At 35.8% G+C, this 22845-nt stretch overlaps 1 protein-coding gene across 1 annotated transcript in view; it reads right to left on the reverse strand.

The window, feature by feature from the left end:
- Positions 1-2039: 2039 nt before the first annotated feature.
- Positions 2040-22845, reverse strand: part of EXO1 (exonuclease 1) — a 37202-nt gene continuing 16396 nt past the window's right edge. Inside the window, exons 10-15 of the mRNA XM_004463326.4 lie at positions 19814-20039; positions 16701-16944; positions 11829-12387; positions 9067-9168; positions 6648-6838; positions 2040-2439 (exon numbers count right to left, since the gene is read on the reverse strand). Of these exons, the coding sequence (XP_004463383.1) occupies positions 2298-2439; positions 6648-6838; positions 9067-9168; positions 11829-12387; positions 16701-16944; positions 19814-20039 (1464 nt within the window). The 3' untranslated portion in view covers positions 2040-2297. The remainder of the gene's footprint in view (positions 2440-6647; positions 6839-9066; positions 9169-11828; positions 12388-16700; positions 16945-19813; positions 20040-22845) is intronic.

Consider the following 22845-nt stretch of genomic DNA (forward strand, 5'->3'; position numbering starts at 1 on the left):
TAACTACTTTTTGCTTTTATTCTTCAGAAATCCCTATTATTGGCATAATGGATCTTCTTTCCCTATCTTCAATATTTGCCATTTTATCTTTCACTTTAGTATTTGCTTCTACTCCTTGTAGTTTAGCCTTTATTTCTGAAATGTTATTTCTAATGCTTTCCTTTTTGTAGTTAACCATTCACATCTTTATCATTTTCTTAATCTTGTAGCACATTTTCAATTGGGCCTGTTTTGATCTGTTCTGTGGGCACATCTTTCTTTCTCCTAGATTTTCATTGTCTATAGGAATGTCATTCTGCTCTTGATTTGAGGTTGGCTTATTTAAAAGTAGAATTGGTTTTCCTAAACTTTGAGAAGGAAGCATGGGGTCATTGGAGCTTCTCTAATGCCACTTTTATTGTGTTCAAAACCAGGGTTTTGTTTTCTGAAATTTCTTGGCTGGCTGTCCCTTACTCTACTTATTTTAACCTTCTTTGCCTCTATCCCTTTCTCTGTCCTGCCCAGTTTTGGTCTTACTCCCTGCAGTTTCTCTTCTGTGAAGTGCCCTGTTCTAGGACAGAGACTTGGCTGTTCAGTTTCAGTAGTTCATAGGGACTGGATGATTTTAATCTTGCATGCACCCACGAATGGACGGGGCAATGCCTTCCCCAGTCTCTCATGCTGTTAAATTGGTCACTGTGGTTATGTTCACTGGTCCATCAGGTGTCCTGTTGCCTCTACATCTGAACAGATGCCAATTTCATGCAGGTTATGGATCTTGGTAGATTTGTCTTTACCCACTTGCATTTTGGGATTTGAGGGTATTAAGGAACCTAACTTTGCTGTAATGTTGCTTTTATGTGGGGATTTGTAAATTGAAAAATTATGACATTGCTGCCATCTTCCCAGTCCCCCATATTATGGTTTTCAGTCAACACTATTTCAGCCTTCCCCTGAAACTCTGGCTTCAGGGAACTTGCATGTCTCTATTTGCTGAACCCATCCTGACCTTTACTTCTTTGCTATCACTTTATCACTCAGCCATCCATTTTCTAAGCCTCTGCCAGATGTTGCCTCCTCTTTCATTCTGTTAAGCCTTCTGGAATTATAGTATGCTTTATTCCTTTTGTCATTAAGTGGAATTTCAGGTAGGAGCTAAACATTTGCAGAGCATGTTTGATTTACATTCTTAATTCCTTTCCATTTTTTTTTTCTTTAGGTACTGGGGCCAGGGATTGAACCTGAGACCTCGTATGTAGGAAGCCAGTGCTCAACCACTGAGCTAAACTGGCTGTCCCTTAATTTCTTTTATAACAAAACACACAGAGAACTCAAAATTTGCTTTTGTATTTTGGAATAGGTCTTTTACAGACTGGCTTAAAATTTTTTTTTACTGTTTTTACAGTTTTATGTTTTGTTTTATGTTCCATTCTTACCTGCTTATCCAAGAGTCCTCCACTAAGCCTCATTTAATAATTAAAATGCTCTGGGTCTCCTTCCTTCATCCTCAGATACTTTTATACTTCCTTTATTTCCTGTCATTTCAGATCTTCACTTGTATAGTGGTTCTCTTTCCAGGCATCTGCATATTTTTTGCAGAGGGTATATTTCTCAGACACTGCAATTTTAATATCTTATGTAGCCTAAGGGCACTTAGTTTTAAATTATGCATTAGGGAGTTTTTAGCTCATACTTCAAAAAACATATAGGAAAAATTCAGGCAATTTCGAAAATTAAAAATATTGACATAAGAAATAGATTATTTTATATTGGCCTGAAAACAATTTTCCATCACTGTCAACCTATAACTCAACCAAACTCCTCAAGGATAACAGAGCACTGTTTCATTTGTATAATGCTCTTCAAAGCTTCCAGCCACCCCTCCCAGCCCAGCAACTTTATTTTCAATTCAACCCTGTAGGACAGGCAGGAAAGCAAGTGGAAAAATTTAAAGTCTGGTGAAACACAGTGATTTCCTCTAGGATAAAAAGATTTCAGAATCAATATAGAATTGTGGTTTTCCATTTAGCAACTATAAACACATGACAATACTACAAAAATCTTTAGAGTAGATTTTTTATAAATTTCTAAGGACTTGCACAATCAATAGTAAAACTCTGAAAAAGCTGTAAAATTATTCTATTTGACTGCTTATGCAAAAGAAACAACTGCGTAGTTAATATACAAATACACTCTATTTTAAAAGTCACTTAGGTGTAAAAACAAGTCTTTCTGGTTGGTAACAGTCTCAATTCCACACAGGAACTTTAAATTGATAGAGAAACTTTTGCAGGCAATAGCCTCCCAGCAGCCTGCATTTATTGGAATATTGCTCTCTGAACACGAGTATATTCGGATTTATTAAATATATCCTCTTCAGCCTCTGGAGTTAGTTGGATATTGTTTTTGACTAGAGACAGGGGATCTGGCTTCTTACAAGAAGAAAGTTTTTCAGAATCTCTGTAAAATATAAGAATATAATAACATGAATTTTGTGTGTTTTTAGGGCACCAATTATTTTCTGCTTTCAAAATCACATTTCATTGTAGGTGCTAGGTCACAGCTAGTTATATTCTAGTTAATGCAGAATGATACTCCTTATTGTCCTTCCCAAGTTTAGCTAAGAACCAAAAGAGGTGAAGCATGAATGGTTAAGCCCTTACTCTCATCCCCCTTTTTATTTTTTCTAAACAGCAGCTCTATGTTTACAAAAATTAATTCTAATATGAAGATGGCACAATAATTCTATTGCCAGTTAACAGAAATTCAACAAGAGTAAGCTTTATGTTCTAAACGGCATTTAAGAGTAGTGTTACACTCTTAATTTCTCTCTAGTAGCAGTTCTCAAAGTATGAGTCATGGACCACTGAAGATCCCCAAGACTCTTTCAGGGGGCTCACAAGGGCAAAACTACTTTCATAATAATATTTAGACTTTATCGGCCTTTACCCTCTGTGCTGACATTTGTACCAATTGCACAAAAGCAAAACTGGTTAAAAGTGCTGGCTACTTAGCCTGATTGAAAACTGCTAGCACCAAACTGTAAGGCAGTCATTAGATTCTTCACCTCCAAGCACTCGCAGTTAAAAAAAGGAAAGGCTAGTCTCATTTGAGAACATTAGTGATGAAACAATAAAAATCATTAATTTTATTAAATCTCAACCCTTGAGTACATTGAATATTCCATAACAGAATGAGAAGCACATATAAAGCACCTCTGCTGCTCACTGAAGCAGATGGCTATCAAGTAAAAGCACTGTGTGACTGTGAGCTTGGAGCTGAACCTGCAGCTTTTTGACACCATTTTTACCTGAAAGAACAACAGACAGATGCTACGGTTATTCAATTTGGGTATTTGACAGGTGGCTTCTCTAAAATGAACAAAGTGAGCCATTATATCAAAAAATAAACTTACAGTATTTGTTGCCAATGATTCATTTTGTGCTTTTAAGTGAAAATTAGAATTTTGGAAAACATATCTGTCACCTGACAGCTTCCTGATACTTAAAGGTTTTGTTGACGAGATTGTGATTTTTATGATATTGTAACTAAGGGACCAATGTATGATGTTAACAAAATTATGCAAGAGTAAAAGATGCATTCAAAATGTAATATATAAGTGGACTGTAATGTAACACACAGGACCAAGAGTCAATTGATATGGTTTCAGATTCCACATTGCACTAAACTTTAAGAATACCACTAAGTCTTAAAATCTTAATAAAGACTACCTATAAAACTACCACTGTTGAATTTTGGTGTGATATCAAAAAAGAAAATCTACCATTATCTTAAAAGGCTATTAAAGTCCACATTTTTTCACCTACATATATTGGTAGAGCCAGATTTTCTTCATATATTTTGACTAAAACCACTTATCACAATAGATAAAACAGGTGAGTTCTAGTAAGTCACACAGTTAAGATTTCCAAAAATGTAAAATAATGCCACCCTCCTATTTTTGAAAATTTATTTTTAGAAAAATAAGTTATCTATCTTAATACATAATTAAGTTTATTACTATTTTTAAATGAATAAATATTTTTAAATGTCTAATTTTTAAGATGGTTAAATGTTAATAGATATAATTCACATAAAGACGAAGCTTTCTGAGGCTTTCAATAATTTTTAAGCATGTAAAGGGGAAAGCAGATGTGGCTCAAGCAGTTGGGTGCCTGCCAGCCACATGGGAGGTCCTCGGTTCAGTTCCTCGTGCCTCCTAAAGAAGACGAGCAAGACAATGAGTTGATGCGACAGGCTGGCACAATAAGCTGAGGCAACAAGATGATGCAGTGAGGAGACACAACGAGGAAACACAATGGGAGACACAACAAGCAGGGAGTAGATGTGGCTCAAATGATTAGGCATCTCTTTCCCACATGGGAGGTCCTAGGTTTGATTCTCGGTGCCTCCTAAAAAGAAAATGAACAGACACAGACAGCGTACAACAAACAGAAAAGAGAGCAGAGAGTGAGTGCAAAAACCTAGGCAGGGGGAGAAATAAATTAAATAAACATGCGAAAAAAAATATAAAGGGGACCAATGTGGCTCAAGTGGTTGAGTGTCTGCTTCCCATATGGGAGGTTCAGGTTCAGTTCCAGTGCCTCCTGAAAACAAAAGAAACAAACAACAAGCAAACAAACAAAAGTAACGGAGGGGAGCTGATGTGGCTCAGTGGCTGAGCACTGGCTTCCCACACACAAGGTCCAGGGTTTGGTACCTCAAAAAGGAAAAAGCTCTACTGTTTGCTTTTCTTTTTTTTTTTTAATTTTTAATTTACTCTTAGCACATTTACTTTATTGAGAAAAACAAGAAAATAAACTAGCAATGTAAACTGAAGCCACCCTCTGACTAATTTTGTAATCTAACAGAAGTATTGTGGTTCAAATACAGTCCTGCCCCATCTAAAACAACTTCATTCTCTTTACTGTCCTGAGAGATAAGAAGAGAAGAAAGCTTAGAAAGGTAAGGCTTAGAAGAGTGATTTGTTGAACAACAGAAAGGGGCCACGGGGGTGCTCTGTCGTGGTCCCTAGGGGAGGAGCGGCAGCCCCCCAGGTGCAACGGTAAGGACCAGGAAGGAATGAGGGTCCAACAGTGAGCCCCTGATACTAATGACTATGCTTGTGAGCCTATTTGCCTGAAATAAGAACAAGGCCTAGAGCAGCATTGTGCCTAGGAGTTTCCTCCTGACAGCCTTCATGTTACTCAAATGTGGCCAGTCTCGAAGCCACACTCAGCATGTAAATGCAATGCCTTCCCCCCAGTGTGGGACATGACACCCGGGGATGAGCCTCCCTGGCACCGAGGGATCACTACCAACTACCAACTGATGATGCAATTAGAAAATGACCTTGAATTAAAGGTTCAACGTGGAGCAGCAGAATATCCCTGTCTACATATAATAACAGGAGTTAAAAATGCTGTTTGACCTAAAGTAAGGGGGAAATGGAAAGGACAAATGAGTTTATGTGGCTATGAGTCTCTAAAAAAGAGTCTGGAGGATGTCAGAAGGATTGCCCTTATGCACACATGAGCAGAGTCTCAGAGACAGATAAAGTAGATACAACCCCAGGTATTGGTTCTTTTGAGGGCTAAAGAGACCCACAGGTTCTATGGTCATGGCAGATGGGATTCACTGCCATGTCAGTTGGCCCTTCTTTGGAGCTGGTGTTTCTGCATGATGGAGCTGGACACAGATGGGATCTCTTTTCACAAGGCTTTCATGCTACTTTACTGGAATTGTAGTTGGTGCTGGGGTTTAAGATATATCTAGGGGATTTGAATCTCTGGACTGACAATATGATAGCCAGGCCCTGAACCTCAACAGACTTCAACTCCTACACTCTGATTTATTGGACTTACCCCACTCAGCTAACATGGAGTTGAAGAATGTCAACCACCACACCATGGAGCCTAGAGTGCGTACAACTGAAAGCAGGAGGATTGCGTCCAGTATCCATGTGGAATCTAAGCCCCCTCTTGACACAGATGTGCAATGGACACAACCAATCCAAGGTCCACAGAGAAAATGTGGCATTGGTGTGGGAAAAGTGGCCATGGTGGCTACTGGGTGCAGGGAATGGGAGGAAGAGATGAGATGTGGAGGCGTTTTTGGGACTTGGAGTTGTCCTGGGTGGTGCTTCAGGGACAATTACCGGACATTGTAGATCCTCCCAGGGCCCACTGGATGGAACGTGGGAGAGTATGGGCTATGATGTGGACCATTGACCATGAGGTGCAGCGATGCCCAGAGATATACTTACCAAATGCAATGGATATATCATGATGATGGGAGAGAGTATTGCTGGGGGGGGAGTGGTGGGGTGGGGGCGGTGGGGGTGAATGGGACGTCATATTTTTTGAATGTAATATTTTTACAAAATGAATAAAAAAATAAAAAAAAATAACAATAAAGTTTAAGTAACTAAAAAAAACAAACAAAAAAACCCAGAAAGGGCCCAAAGCCAGGTTTGGAACTAAAGATTTCAGTTTGTCATCTTCTTATTAAAAGAAGGTATAGACATTGAAGTTAAATATACCTACAAAGAATCAGTTAAAAACTAAAGGGAATAGAGGAAAATAATTCTCTTATGATGAGAGAAATAGAAATTGGTTCCGTTTCCCTCAATGTTTCCCTATTTTAGAATAAGGAACGAGGCCACTCACTTCTTAAATCCAAAATTTTTCCAGAGCTCACTGATTTTTATCTGCAATCCCGGCTTGTTTTCTGCATTATGAGTTCTCTTCTGGATGCCTGCTGGTTTCTTGCTCAGCCCACTGACTTTGGCAGGTACTAGAGGTTTGATCTTGGTTGTAGAAAGAGAGTCCACAGAACTAGATTTGTATAGGCCAGGAACCTGTAGATTAGATGCCTCATATTTTAAGACTATCCCAACAATAGATATTAACCTTGAACTATTCTTTATATATTAGCACCAAAATGTAGTATACTTAACCAATGTATTCAAGTGTGCTACTTATAAATGTCTACTATAAAAGAATTATATTTATAAAAGGTAATACATGCCTGACATAAAATCCAAGTGTTACAAAAGGAGAGAGAAAAGTAAATCTCCCTCTCCCCCATCTCCTAGTTATCAAGTTTCTCTCTCCAGAGGCAATCACTGTTACCAGTTTCTTATGTACCCACTGAATCATTTACACACATACACAATTGGCAGCAGATTGCTCACTGTCGTATACTTTGTTTTTCTCACTTAATCCCTTTTGTTTCCACCTAACATGTATCTTAGAGATATTTCCATTTCATATGTAGAATTGTATTCTGTGTCGAATAGGTTGCTTGTCCTTCCATTAAAAATGTGCTACAATTTACTTAAAGAAATTTCTATTGATACTTTGTTATTTCTACAGAAGGGCTGATTTTATCCTCAAGCAATATGGAGTCATTCCAGTTTTGTTGTTGTTTTGTAGAATGATTAGAGTGAAGCATATTAAACAAGGTTTTAAAATTGATTGAGCTGGCAGAGGATGTACAACAGTGGAAAGGTTAACAGAAAATAAACATTTGCACATGAAAAATGAAAGCCTGAACTACTGTTGGTGATGGGAAAAAAAGGTAAAGCAAGACAAAGAAAGAAAGGTTAGGATTTGGATAGGTATAGATGGTTGGTTGTTTCCCAGCTGCAGAACAATCAAGCTGGTGCTTATAAAGAAAAGGACACTTTTATCCTTTCAGACTTTGTACCATGACTATGCAAACATACGTATGTGCAGGAATGTTTCTGAGTATTTAAACAGCCACAACAAAAAACCCGCCATGCTATACATATTAAGATAATGTTTTCCCATTTCACTTGAAAACAAAGTATGGACATCTTCCTTAGACGATTCCTAAATATGCTTGAAAAAGTCTCATTTAAAAATGAAAAAAAGTCTCATATTTATAAATTTTACATTTATATCTTTAATATATTTGGAATGTATAGAGTGAGATGGAGATCTTCTTTCAAATGGATATGCAGATCACTTATTGAAAATTTTAAGACAATTTTGTACTATTAGAAAAATGATGTTATGGTCACTGTAGAAATAGGAAGAAAAAAAGAACAGAAAATATTCTCCTATAACCTTATCAGCTAAGAGTTATTATGTATTATGTATTTATCAATTCACACCCTTATTGTTAGATATTTAGATTATTCCAATTTTTCACTATTGCAATCAATGCAGGAATAAATGTTGATGTATGTAAATTCTGATTATTTCCTTAGGCTTGAGTTGTAGAATTACTAAGTAAAATTATCTGAATACTGCTTACTGCCAAACTGCTTTTCAGAAAGAGCAGACCTAGTCACACTTTCTTAAAAATGTGACTGTTCATCTCACTACACCCTCAAAGAAAGGAGTATAATCAAAATAACTTTTTAGCAATTTGAGCAGCAAAAAATTGTATATTATAACGTTTATTTATATTATTTGACTTTTAATGAGGTTGAATAGGCTTTTATGTTAATTAACCATTTGCACTTTTTCTTTTGTGGTGTCTGTTCATGTCTTTTGCCCATGTTTAAGTTAGAAATTAGTGGTTCTTTATTATGAGGCAAGAGCACTTACTATATAAAATATGCTGTGAGCTTCACAATGCAGTCACTCAAGCTTATCACAGGTACACAATGATAAGGAAGTTTTAGGCTATATATACCAAACCTTAAGTCATACACACGTTTGAACCAGTAATATCACTCTATGGAATTCATCCCAGTAAATAAGAATGCATACTCCAATACTAGCTACAAGATCTTCGCTGCAGTACAATTTGCTACAGGAAAACTTTGAAAAGGTACATGGCAAATACAAGGGGATCAGCAAAACCTATACAATGATCTATTATATAGTCATTATAAGTAATGCTACATATAGGTACATGGGAAAAACAACCTTTAATAAATAAGACAAAGTAGCATGTTTTACAACTTAAACACCTACAAACATAAACATGGTCCTTGAAGGTTTGAAAATTTTGTCATTTTTGTGTACATAAAAATATCGGTTTTTAAATTTTGTATTTCCCACCATTTTTGATAGTAAGCATGCATTACTTATGAATTATAAACTATTTTACCTTGTTCTTTAGAATTCCTTCTTTTCGTGAAAATTGAGATAATTGCCCCTTGAAGTTCTGATTTCTTTGATTATCAAGTGACTTAAAACTGCAGTCAGATTTCTAGATCCCCCAGAATAAGAAAACAAAAAAAGTAAATTTTCACTTTGTAATTTTTATGAAAATTAATCAGTTTTCAATAAAATGTCAAACAAATAAAATGCAAAAGTCAGTGTAAAAAAAGTACTTTCACAGAAAAGAAAATATAAAAACATTGGATAGAATTAATAAAAGAAAATGAATCTAATGCTTTTCTGAAACATTTCAGGAATTGGTCAAAATGCTGACTCGGATGAAAGAGTTCCCCTGCTGCAATACTATTGTTTTGCCCAAGCTTTGCTAATAGTTTTCATAAAAACTATTAATAATTATAAAAATGGAATCAGTACAAGTCTACATCTCTTCTTTTAATTGTGCAACATGTTCAACATTGAAGAGGAAAAAAGTGATCTAACTTTAAGAGAGTAAGTAGTATTGTATCAAATGCACATTTAACTTTAGCAATGGCTTCAAGACAAATGGCCTATTCTCACCCCACCATATCAGACTTCTCGATAGACAGAAAGCTCTCTCACAATCTGGATTCCCATAAAAGGCAAATACAAAAGGAAATTCAGAAGACCATATTTTTGCTTTGTTTCTGACAGGGCCTTTTAAAACAATATTTATCGTGGTGTCTTTTACATAATACTATATACTTAAAAAACAACCTGATAGTGAAAAACACACCGTTACCTACTTGAACGTACAAATGCTAATATTCCTTGCTCATGGCTAATAGGAATAACACTAGGTTAAACAATTTCTTAAAATAAAAGTTGTAAGTTAGAGGCTAAGATTAATTCACTTCAAATAGGGCCATGAACGCAATGGTTGTTGCTAAAAAAACAACCAATGGAAGGCTCTAACAGAAAAACACATATTCAAAATGAAGCCCCAACGGCCATGTGGCTTTCTGAAACATTTTCTGAATCAAAGACTATGTAGTTTTTATGCTAACTTTTAACTTCAAATTCTTAGAGAATTAATCATTTATTTACCCTAATAGGAGTTTGTTACATCTGGCAGTAAAAGACATGACTTAATGGATGAGTCCTTGTTTTTGTTTTGGCATGTTTCTCTAACTTACTACAAAAATGGACAGCCCAGAAGACAGAAGTGTGGAGATTTCTAACCGTGTGATCAGCCCATGGCCAGGGCGCTAGTAGGCATCTCAGTAGAACACAGCTGAAAGTCTAAGTGGAGGATAAGATGCATGCTGGAAAAGAAAATGCCCCAAAGGAGTTCAGAAGACTGAATGATGTTAAAGAACAACTGTAATGGCACCCAAACAGCACCAAGAGAACATGCAGGACGAGGTGAATAATGAAAAAACAAACAAACAAACAAACAAAATGGCATTAAAATAGAGGCCAATTTTAAACAGGCTTCCAGACCAGCACGGGCTATACTTGGTATAAATGAACCAGAGGCAAAGAAAAAAAGGGAGAAGGCAAAGCCAGTGAGAGGAAAAAGAAAACCGAGAGCCTCAAAGGCAGTTAGGGTTTGGCTTGGCATACTCTTAAGAACTTGAAAAATACTGCAGGGGAGGGACTTGGGAGTAGATTATATAAATTGATCTCACCTTTCTCCAAATGAAGGCCATTTGTTTCCACATTTTAACTCTGTGTTTTTCTTTGAGTCCAGTACAACTTAAGTTTCCCTTGGGAACTTGAAAAAAGTTTCTTTTTATGAATACAAGCTATACTGATTTACTAGATGCTGTCCAAGATCAAGGATTATCAGACATCAAAATTCTGTCAGAGACGATGCTATTCCATAGTTTGTAACAAGTGTTTCACAACAATGCAAGGTGATGTATGGAGCCCTGTAAGTCCCCAACTTATACTATACACTTATTGTTATATATGTTCATGTATGCATGATATACTTTGATGAAATTTTATTTAAAAAAAATAAATAAAATAAAAGAAGTCCAAAAAACCTCTGCCAAATATGACTGTGGCTGTAACAGTTTTTACAAATTGGTAATTATAGTCAGCAAAGATAAAACAAAGTATGTTATATTGATAAATTTGAGGTAACAGATTAAAGAAAGCCATTATGTCATCATTTCATTTAAAAATATGTCACTGACTCTTCTGGGTACTAATTTGGAGTTTTGATTTTGTATAAGTCAGAATAAAAAATACTTTATAAGAAAAAATGGCTAGGATGCTTTTATTAATTTAAGACAGAATAACAGGAAACTCCTGTATCACTATTTTGTTGTTATAAAAGGGCAAGTTTAGAAAGAATAAAGCATAAAAGAAAATATGTTTATCAAGTACTAAAAGCTAAGGTAGACGCCATCATACTACTTGGGCCATTTCCTTATCAGTTCTCAACTGTTGTCAAATGCTGTCCGAATTCAAGAATATATTAAAGATTTTTCATTTCATAGCTTATCATTCTGCTTAGGTATTAACTGTTTCACAATTTGAGATATCCATCAGTGGAACAGATTTTGGATCCAGGAGTGAAACAGTGATTCAGCAAGTGAAGAGTTTTACTGAATGTACAAGAGCTAAAAACATAGATGAAATAAAATGTGAACTTTCTACAGCGTAGAAGCTACAGTGAAAAATTGATAGTCAATCATTTCCACAATATAGGCAATTATCAGATTAACATCCTCTTTTCTCATATATGACTTAAGTGAAAGGCTTCATGATTCAACTTACCTCTGAATCTGAATCTCTGCTAGAAGGCTGGGAAAGTTTTGATACATCTAAACTGTGTGGTGATAATTCCATGCTTTCCTGAGACTGTGAGGCCCACTCCACTTCATTTAAGGGAAGAGAACTCTCACTCAACTCATCACTCTTTACTTGAGATACATCAGATAGCTTCAAATTCTCAGGCAGGGAAGCGGGAGAATCACTCTTCCTATGGAACTGCTGCAGTGCTGTCCTGGGAGAGGGGCTGGGAGTTCTTGAGAAATCTCCAAGGCTTCCAGACCAACTGAAACAACTCCTTAGTGTTCCCAAAGTGGGTGGTGAAACAGTCCTTGTGAACTGTCTGGTCTTAAAGGTTGGAGACTCTTCATCAGCAAACATAGTCACATTGTCTGGAATCGGATCACTGGAATTATTTGCTACATTTGTATCACCCAGCTTGTCATCTAGACAATCTGATTCATTTAGTTTTATCTCTTTATCTCTGACAGCACTTTCATCTAAAGGCTGGCTGCTCTCTTTCTGTGATACACAGTCAGCAGGATCCAGAGAATTGCAAAAAAACCTAAAACAGAAATAATGGACGAATATTTCAGAGTTTTCTCACAAGGGTGTCAAGATTCAAAATAGGATTGTCTAGTGTCATTTTTAAAAGTCCCATAAACACACAATTTCATAAATAAAGGAAATATAAATCTTGAATTTCTTTCAAAGTTTAAATTTTTATTATGCTGACATCCATATTTATAAAATTTATATAATGAATTTTTAGACTGGCCTTTCTAATAGCAATTATTGGTATACACATATATTTAGAGCATGTGTATTTTATCTCTACCTAATCATCATATAGATGTTCCTTCCCCTAATCTCTTTAACTCTCAGATAGAATAAAAGCTCCTTAAAGGGCAGGTACTGTTTCTTATGTCTTTATATTAACAGTACCTAGGATAGTGGCTGGTACATGGCTGGCAGTCAAATACTTGAACAGATGTAGAAATATGCAACAAAAAGGACAAAATTTAAAAGTACTGTCTCATTTTACAGCAAGCAAAATGAAAGAAATTAGCCATTCACCTCTCATCTTAGCTGTATTCTTAGTATTATGTCGTCTGGGATCTTTTAGTAGACTAGTACACTAATTTTACCAACCTGTTACATAACCTGTAAACTTCTATATATTCTATATACTTTAAAATTTGAGGCTAAGTCTTTCAAATCAATCATTAAAATCTACATTACTAAAGAGGTATTACTTGTTCCATTTATCACCTCAAAAAATCACTTTGGATGGACTGTATGCTTTATGAATACACTTTTAAAAAAATGATTTTAAAATTATCCAAAAAAAAAAAAAATTACTTAAAAATACTCAAATACAGGGACTAGGTGTAGTTCAGTGGTTGTGCACCTGCTTCCCATGTATGAGGCCCCAGGTTCAATTGCTGGTACCTCCTAAAAAAAACAACACAAAACAAAACAAAAACAAACAAAACCCTCAAATACAAATGACAGAAAAATCAGTATCAGTATTGGGGAAGTTTTATTCAAGGAGAGTATTGAGATTTAAAAAGAAAATCTTAGACTACATGAGCAGATATATATGAAACTTAAATAGAATTTACCTCTTTAATAAGTACTAGTGCAAATCAAGATAACAAAGAGAAACTTTAAGAAGTGCCACAGAGTAAAAATACCCTCTATTCTTCCATCAAACTCTCCAGATAAGTTTTGTGGGTACAGGGTAGGACTAGGTACATGGAAGGAAAGGCTTTAGTAGGCTTTTCACTGAGGAGAAAACATCAGTGCCTAGATCTGATCACATAATTTTTAAATAAACTAATCCCTATCATGCCTATACTTTTAAATTTCTTTTTAGAGTTCAAATATTTTTCTCTGTGTTTTCTCAAGGGTAATGAAAGGTTATAGTGACAATGTCCAGGGCTCATAAAATTAATCAGCTAGAGAAGAGAATTAAAACCTGTAACTCCTCCCAGTTCACAGCAGCTGCTTCTTGATTAGCCTATGGTGTTACTCACTGAAATCTATATTTCCAGATCTCAAAAGACAAACTGGCATGTTTCTAACATAAATATCTATATAATATAGATAAAGAAGACTTAGAACTCCAAAAAAGCTGAACGATCAGAGACTTTTTGCACGTCTAACAGCACCTTTTAGCTGCATTACAGTGAAGAGTGGTATATATTCAACAACCAGGCACTGTGCTGTGTGCTTGACATATATAACTTCTACCCAGCTTCACAAAAGTCTTATGTATATGAATTATCTGTATTTTATAGATAAAGAAATAGTAGGCCCAGGGAATTTAAATAGCCTATGAAAGATCACTCAACAAGAGTGGTGGCCTGGAGCTATGCACCCCAGAAAAACATGTTCTTAAACTTAATCCATTCTGGTAGGTGTGATTTTATTAGGAATTATTAATTAGCATATATCATCTAGAACCCTTATTTCCCATCTCTCAAGTCCAACATTTTCATCATTTCACTGTTAAACAAGCACTTTTAGTAAGGAAGACTCGCAAAGAGATAAAGAAAAATGATTGTTTAATTGAATTGTTTTGTGGATGCATCATTGAAAAGACTCAGTGGGAGAAGGGTTTGAAGTATCACAAAGTGAGGCTTAGGGGGTCTCAGGGGTTGACTCCCACCTATTGGGAAACACTGGCTGTGGTCTGAGTCATTACACTTGAAAAACAAAAATAAACCACTCTAAGTCACCCAGAGGAATACACCCAGATTTTCTCTTTTAGAGTTATGCTATCATGCACCAAAAACTTCTAACACATTTATAGGTCAAGCAGTGGGACTGCCATCCAAAGACAATACAAAATAGCTATTTATTGTATCTTTATCATGTCAGGCACTGCTTTAGGCACTTTACTAAAAGTTACTAAAAATTTAATCCTTTCAACAACACTGAGGTTATCGTTGTTAGCCCCTTTTTTTAAAATAAGGAAACTGAAGCATTCAGATGTTAACTTGCCCAAGTTGAACATCTAATGAGTAGACAGGACTGGATTGAAATCCAGGTGGTCTGACTCTTGACTCCAAATTCTTAACTGGTAAGTTATAAGTTCTTCAAAATCTTATCATCAATTTGTGGCCAAAAGGGATAGTCTAGGGATGTTAAATGTCATTGGAAAGAAATCTAGAGAATAATCTAGATTGAACAACATAGTGAACCCAGAGGTGGATGAAGAGTGAGGATACTAATACAAATACAGGCATGTTCTGTGAACTAAAAAAATATATATATCATTATTACAAGGTGGTGAGAATGTGGTGATGCAAGGGAAAAATACAATTAATGTAACTTATGGACTATAGTTAATAGGAATATTGTAATATTCTTGCATCAGTGTCAAAGAAGGTACTGTACCAATGCTAAGGGTCAATAATAGGGGATATGGGATTTTTTCTTTTGGGCTAAGGAAAACGTTCAATAATTCACTGAGGCGGTTACAGCACAGCTCTGTGATGACAGTGAGTCACTGAGTATACACTTTGGATGGACTGTACAAGGCATGGGACTGTACAACACAGTGAACCATGTGGTGGAAGACAGACTGTGGTTAACAGAACAAATATGGGAGCTTTCTCTCATGAACTATAATAAATGTACAATATTAAGACATAGTGTTAATAATAGGGGGGTGTATGGAAAAAAACAAACCAAATGAACGCTATAGACCACAGTTAGTAGTAATATTTTGATGATATTCTTTCATAATCTGTAACAAATGTTCCACAACAAAGCAAGGTGCTGGTGGTGGGGTGATGTATGGGAATTCTGCACATTATGAATGATGGTTTTGTAAGCTCACATTTCTCTAATAAAAAAATACATTTTAAAAAATGAACTAAAAACAAACAAAGTCTCATCATCACTCTCCTGGACAGCCAACAGTCTAGCTGGTGTTTCTGCTCCTTTTTTTTTTTTTAAATATATTAAAAAAATTTTTTTTTCTCCTCTACTTTTGATGCTCTCAAATCCATTCTTCACAGGACACCCAGGAATAGGAATCTAGCTACAAGAGAAATCGAGTCTTACTCCTCCCCTGATGAAAACCCTCCCATCGTTTTCCATCACCTCACGGCATACAAGCCTTCCATGCACTGGCCTCCTGCCTATTTCTGATCCCTCATCATCTACGTTCCCCGACTTGCATTTTGGCAGTTTCTCCCTGCTCCGTGCTGCTGCCCGCTTTCATGCCTTTGGTCAAGTTGACTCTCGTGCGAAAGTATTTGGTTAGGTTTTGTCTGCTTCACTCTGCTAGTTATCTAAACCTACGCAGTGGGATCTAACACTAATTCTTTCCCCCTCCCCCTTTTGAACAAATGCCCCAACATTAGAAGCCCCTTTCATGCCCTCAAACACTCCAAACATGCTTTTATCACTGCACTTACCATACTGTATGGAAATATTTTATGTGCCTATTTTTCCAATTAGACCATATGTTTCTCAAGAAGAGATTATGCCTTTTGCATTTTTATAACCACAGCATGAAATAACGTATCAGGTTCTCAATATTAGAGATCTATGGCTTTCTATATTTGAATATATTTCTAAAACAACTTTGCAAAACTGTATTTAGCTCATCAAAGAGACTAAAAACGTAGACACAAAGAAAGGGGGGAAACTTTCCCCAAAAAACAGTATTTCCCTGAAACAAAACATAATGATGGGGGCAGCAGGGCATTTAGGTCTGAACTAAGGCTAAACGTGGTAAAATTGTAATGGCATTAAAGCAAGTCCTCCATCCACACCCAGGAAGATGAAATGTTTACCCAAGACAGGTAAAATATTTAGAGTATAAAACACAACAAACAATGGTAGACAGATATACGGTACCTGCTTCTGATCCCTGGAACCACAACTGCACCACTCTCATCATTCTTTCTCTGTAAAAGCGTTGCAAATTTATTTCTTGTCCTAGGTGGTGTGCTTAACGTTTTTTTAATAATTCCATTTACCAGGTCAGGCATGAGCAATTCAGAGGAATTCAGTGTTTTATTACCTTCGCAATTATTTTTCTTGGTCTTCTTTGTAAATGAAAGAGAATATTGGTTCATCAGATCATCTTCTGATAGACCTTCTAAATTAAGAGAAAATTATTTGTAAGTAGTTAGAGATTTGGTCTTTACTTCACAGTTTATATCCCAGTCTTCTGGGAATGAAGTATTGTTTTTTTTAAACTATGCCCCACAAAGGAAATACAAAGATGGTTCAAAAATTTTTTTTCTTTTCTTTAAATATGTTTTAAAATCTCACAAATTAGTTAAGATTTAATGTCAATGATCTGTACAGTTTTATATGAAATGATCCAAATCAAAATTTCAGGAAACAATCAGTTCTGTATGGTTTGTATATATACTCATTATAGAATGAGTATATATAAAATTCTGAGGTAATTCTAATGTAATTCTAATTCTGAATGTAAAAAAAATTTTAAAGGCAACTTTCATGTAAATGTATGATTAATTTCATAATTACTTTAAAAGATGCTCCAGTAAAAACAGCTGCTATTTACACACATCATCTATATGCTACAGGTTTCTAAAAATATGTGTCATGTACTCAGATACAATTTGTGCTCTAGCTCTGATCCTCATTACATAGCTATGAAGCCCTAGAAGACTGCTATAGATTAAATGAAATCTGTGGTATTAGAAACAATCATAAAACTAAATAATTCAAAAGGTTAAAGCATGAGATCCAAGAGCTATAGATCAGCAAACTCGATTTTGAGCCCTGTTAATAAGAGTATAAATCAACACACAGGAAATTGTGAGGCCTTAAGAGAAGAAAAAAATTTCCAGCAAGGCTTCACCAGGAATAAGGCACACCAGACTAACCCTGTTTCCTTTTGGTGGTAAGGGTCCTAGCCTACCTGTTAGGGGGATTCCACGAACTAGCATATCTTGACTCAGCAGGACATTTCAGTTTCCCTCAAGTTATCCTGGTGGAAATGTGGGCAGCTCTCTCTACACATTAGCTATGTGGGCGGGCAGCCAGCTGAACCGCCCTGAGGTGACCGCAACTGTCACGCTGAGAGGAGGTGTGTCTCTACGCGGTGCTGATGCAGTGACACAACCACAGATATTTTAACCAAAACTTTGAGCCATATTTCTCAAACTGTCAGATGACACAGAGAATGCCCATATATCAGAAGACAAAGCTACAAAGATTCAAACAAGTAAAATAAAATTAACAGGCAGAACAATGAACTGAACAGGATTACCTCAACAGGAATAACTTGGGGGATTTTGACGATAAACGCCGTAGAATCCAGCTAAACAACAAGAGGGAAATCTTACTTTGCAATAAAAATAACAGACTCTGGAGGAAGGCCTGAAATAGTCCCATAATTCCAAATATTTATTCTATTATATGGTAATCAGACCATCCCTCAACAATCAGACTCAGTGCAATAGTTATGCAATTATTTAAAAACTACATTGTACGGGATAGAGAAGAAATTTAGGAGGGTCACAAAGACTGTCCCAAAATACCTGAAGGGCTATCAAAGAAAAGAGGGATTAGATTTACTCTTTCTTTCTTCAATTTTTATGTTTTTGGGTGCCCAGGAGACATTGGTAAATACAAGTTATAACAAAGCAGACTAAGTCTGGCATAAGGAATTGAGAATGAGCCCTCTACATAAAAAGAACAGGTTGTCCTGATGGTAGCAGAAGAGTGGGAGCTAAAACGTATAGCACTTTTACTAAGTACCAGGTGATTTCATGTATTTGCATATATGTAGTATATGGAAAAACTTGTGAAGTAGGCAAATATCATTCCCATTTCAGATGAGGAAACAAAAGTCAGAGATATTAATGTGAAAAAGACTCAAGTTCATAAAGAATCAGGACATTTTGGCCAAACATATACTATCAACCTAAATTTAAAACATAAAAGCATGAACTAAAAGTTCTCAAAAGGCTTTGTTTGGTTTTTGTTCTTGTCTTTTATTCACGTAGATGTCTGAAGGAAGTATGAGAGAAGGAATAGATACTGTAAAGTTGTTTTATCTACTTCTAAATGCCTTCTATGCAGAAAAAAAAAAGCCACATCAGTCCCAGTACCTAGCATTCACTGTCAGCAATTCTGTTTAACATTGCAGATGAGATTCTACCAGGCAAGAAATAGAAATAAAAGGCAACCAGATTAGGAAATATCAAAGAATCTCAACTGAATAAGAGAGTTTTAAGAAAGGTTGCAGAAAACAAGATTACTATACAAACATCAACTATATTCTATATATTAGCAAGGAACAACTGAAAATCAAAATTTTAAAAATACCATTTGAAATAGTACCAAAATATGATACTAGGGATAAGTGTGACAAGAGATGTGCAAGACCCATACACTGAAAACTACTAAGCATTGAAGTCTTATATTTAAGACTTAAACTAATGGATCAGAAGGCTGAATATTTTTAAAATGGCAATTCTGCCAAAATGGATCTATAGCTTCAACCAAATCCCAATTAAAATCCCAGCAGGCCTTCGGTAAAAAATGACAATCTGATTCTAAAATTGGAAATGCAAAGGACATAGACTAGCCCAAACAACTTCTTAAAAAAGAAGAACTTAGAGGACTTAAACTACCTAATGTTAAGATTTTCTACAAAGCAACAGTAATCAAGACAGTGTGGCTGGCATGAAGATGAAACACCCACTCATATGTGGAAAACTGCCTTTCAACAAATGTGCCAAAACAATTCAGTGGAAAAAGGGTAACAACTGGATTGCCATATTAAAAAAATGAATGTTGACCTAATTTGCCTTATGCCATACAAAAAAAATTTAACTTGAGTTGGATCATAGGCCTAAAGGTAAGAGCTAGAACTTTAAAACTCCTAGAGGAAAACAGAGTAGAAAATCTTGGTCACTTCAAGTTTGGCAAAGATTCCTTAAATGTGATCAGTACTCACTAGTATTTCACAAGAACAAAGTACATACCACTTCTTGGTCTTTTCACAACAGGTGACTTTCTTGGAAGATTTAACCTTCTAGTACTAATCACTTGTTCAATGCCCACAGTACTGGGATTTTCCTTAGATGGTGTTGCATTGGAAACAACATCCGGTTCAGTTCGAGGACAATAATTCCTATGCCAAATGCTATTCATATTAGCTGACTTTTGACATGTTTCATCAGTCCAACCACGACTTCTTGATTGAACAGGCTAAAATAGTAAAAGAAAAAACGCTACCTGAAGGAAAATAGTCAATTCATTTCCCTCTGTATCCCATAAATCACAAGTAAACATATACAAAATCACCCCTAAAAGAAGAGCTTTAGATAAACTATCTGTCCTCTAATAACATTTTCTGCTTTGCCAGTAGTCCTACATTTTTCCATTAAATGAGTCTCTTCTTAGGTCTGTTTCTCTTCTAATGAAGGTCAAGTGACCTTGTTAGCTCATTTCTAAGAAATAAAAAATAAATCTTCCTAAGAGGAATGGAGCAAGAAATGAGACTGAATTTGAAGAAATGTAGCCAGGGCAGGGACTACTTTAAATTATTTCAATACACAATGTTTATCAGATTAATAAATATCTGGCAATATGCCTTTAAGTAAGCATTTGTATATACTTTACAATGTGCCTAAAAGTTAAAACAATAAAATTACATATTTAAAGTAACCAGCTATTCCATATCTAGAAATAGGTTGAGTTTTACCCAAACATAAAAAGTTTCAATATTCTAGTTTCTATCAGACTCATAGATGGTATAATCTTTGGTTGAGGAAAACAGGAACAGAAGTTTAGGCTTCACTGAGTTCTGCATAAAATATTCTGAGAACGTACTTTTTGCCAGTTAGCATTGTTAAATTATCATTTAAAAAATTCAATATAAATTATTCACAATTATAACTTATTTTAGAAGGTAATGATCTGTTAGTCACATGTCAATAATATTCTAATAGACAGGGGAAAAATTAACAAAGACATTTAAAAAAATGTTGATACTTTGGGCATGAATTCCACCTGACAAAAATCCCACTGAATTTGGAAACTAATCTAAGTCTTTCACTTAAAGAGTGAAAATCAATCAGTAAATATGTCCAGGATATCCTCTGCAAAGTAACAAGCGAGAGGATTCGGAATTGAGGGGTAAATATAAAGAATAAACTAAGCAGCAAGGCTCATGGCATTAGATCCCACTGATGGTTTTATGGAAGAAAAAAAAAAGATAAACAAATAGATAACCAAATTGGGCAGAATAAAGTTCAGATAAATGAAAAGAATTACGTGGTGTTGTATACAAGTGGTGTTGTATACAATTCATGTTTTTTGAATTTCTGGGACAAAGAAAAAAGTTAGGAATCTTTCCTGATGAAATTATAATGCCAGTAATTCAAATGTGTTAAGATAGTGGGACAATAAAACATTTTTCAGTCCTCTTCCTTTGATAGAGGCCCCACAAACAGTAAGAAAACACAGAAAATTAGGAGACATCTGTAACTTCCAAACCATAGTGAAGATATAGATGGAGGAATTTAAAGGACTGAGCAGCAGGAGAACAAACCCATGTATCTAGAGAAGAAAATCCCAATGAGAAGCCAATTCTACCTACAGACACCTGGAGAAAGGCTCAGGAATTTAAGGCACCAGGTACCAGAGGAGCCAGAGATGGGGGCAGGTCTGAAAGGAACACTCCTCTTGGAACCTGAGCAGACTGGGCCTGTGAAACCCAGGAGCAGCAGTGTAGAAACACTAGGCACTGCAGAAGGTGGGAAACACCCATCTATCAGAAAACAGACTAAATGAAAGGCTAAATACTGGATGGCGAGGAACCACCCAACCCTCCCCAATACGCTTACCCTATCCTATTCTCAAATACAGACAGACAAGTTTATATACCTAAAAGTAAGAAACTGGAGGACATCTTTTTGGAAAAACAAAAACCTTGGCATTTGGGAGTTCACAAAGCTAGCTTGCTGCCAACCAGATCTCCTGAGAGTGAAGCCCCACATGATACCCATCCATTCACACAAAACTTCCAATTAGCTTTTGATGTCTCTTCCAAATACAAATAAATGGACAAGACATATTTCTCTACCATGGAAGAGAAAAAGCGAAAAAAGATGACAAAACAAAACAAAAATTCAGAGTAAATAGAGATAATGCAGGCAGAAGAAAAACACCTACAGAGAGAGAAGAGATTACAGACATGAAACAGAAACAGAATCTTGAAAAGGCTTGAAAAGACACAAAGAAAAAGTCCTTGGGCATGAAAATATGATAGAAATAAATTCAACAGAATTTTCTGCAATGACAGAAATGTTCTGTGCTGTCCAAAAAAAGGAACAGTAGCCACATTTATTTAGTAAGTACTTGAACTGTGGCTAATGCAACTGAAGAACTAAAATTTCTATTTTATTTAATTTTAATTAATTTAAATAGGCCCATGTGATCCAGACAGCACAAGGTTGGAAGAGAAAAATCAAAGAAATTTCCCAGAGTGAGAGAGAGAGAGAGAGAGAGAGAGAGAACAAAAACAAACAAATCCCAAAGACATGAATTGGATAGAAAAGTTCCAAAATTAGAAGACCAGGAAATCCAACATCTAATTAACAGCAGTTCCAGAAAGAAAAAAGAAGCTAGCAACCTGAGTGTAAGGTTTACATAATGTGAATTGATGGACATAAAGTCCTCTTTTTTGCACCATTGTTTGTGGCTTATGTGGTAGGCTTGGCTTATCTCAGCTAACAGTAATGATTATTTTTCTTTCTTTTTCTTTTCTTTTTTTTTCAGGAAGTACAGAGAGTTGAACCTGGGACCCTGTACATGGAAGCAAAGTGCTCAACCACTGAGCTATACCCGCTCCCCATGATTACGTTTCAGTGTGCAACAGTCACAGCTTTGTCCATGGCCATCTTCTCCAGGCTCACTTCTTTGTTTTTGCTCAAGAAGCTCTCCTCTTTTCATGGTGTGCAGGAAGATATTCTTGGTTCCCACATCACATTACCCTCTTCTGTGTATGCTG

Source organism: Dasypus novemcinctus, chromosome 13 (assembly GCF_030445035.2).
Source record: "Dasypus novemcinctus isolate mDasNov1 chromosome 13, mDasNov1.1.hap2, whole genome shotgun sequence".
In the NCBI taxonomy this organism is placed as follows: domain Eukaryota; kingdom Metazoa; phylum Chordata; class Mammalia; order Cingulata; family Dasypodidae; genus Dasypus; species Dasypus novemcinctus.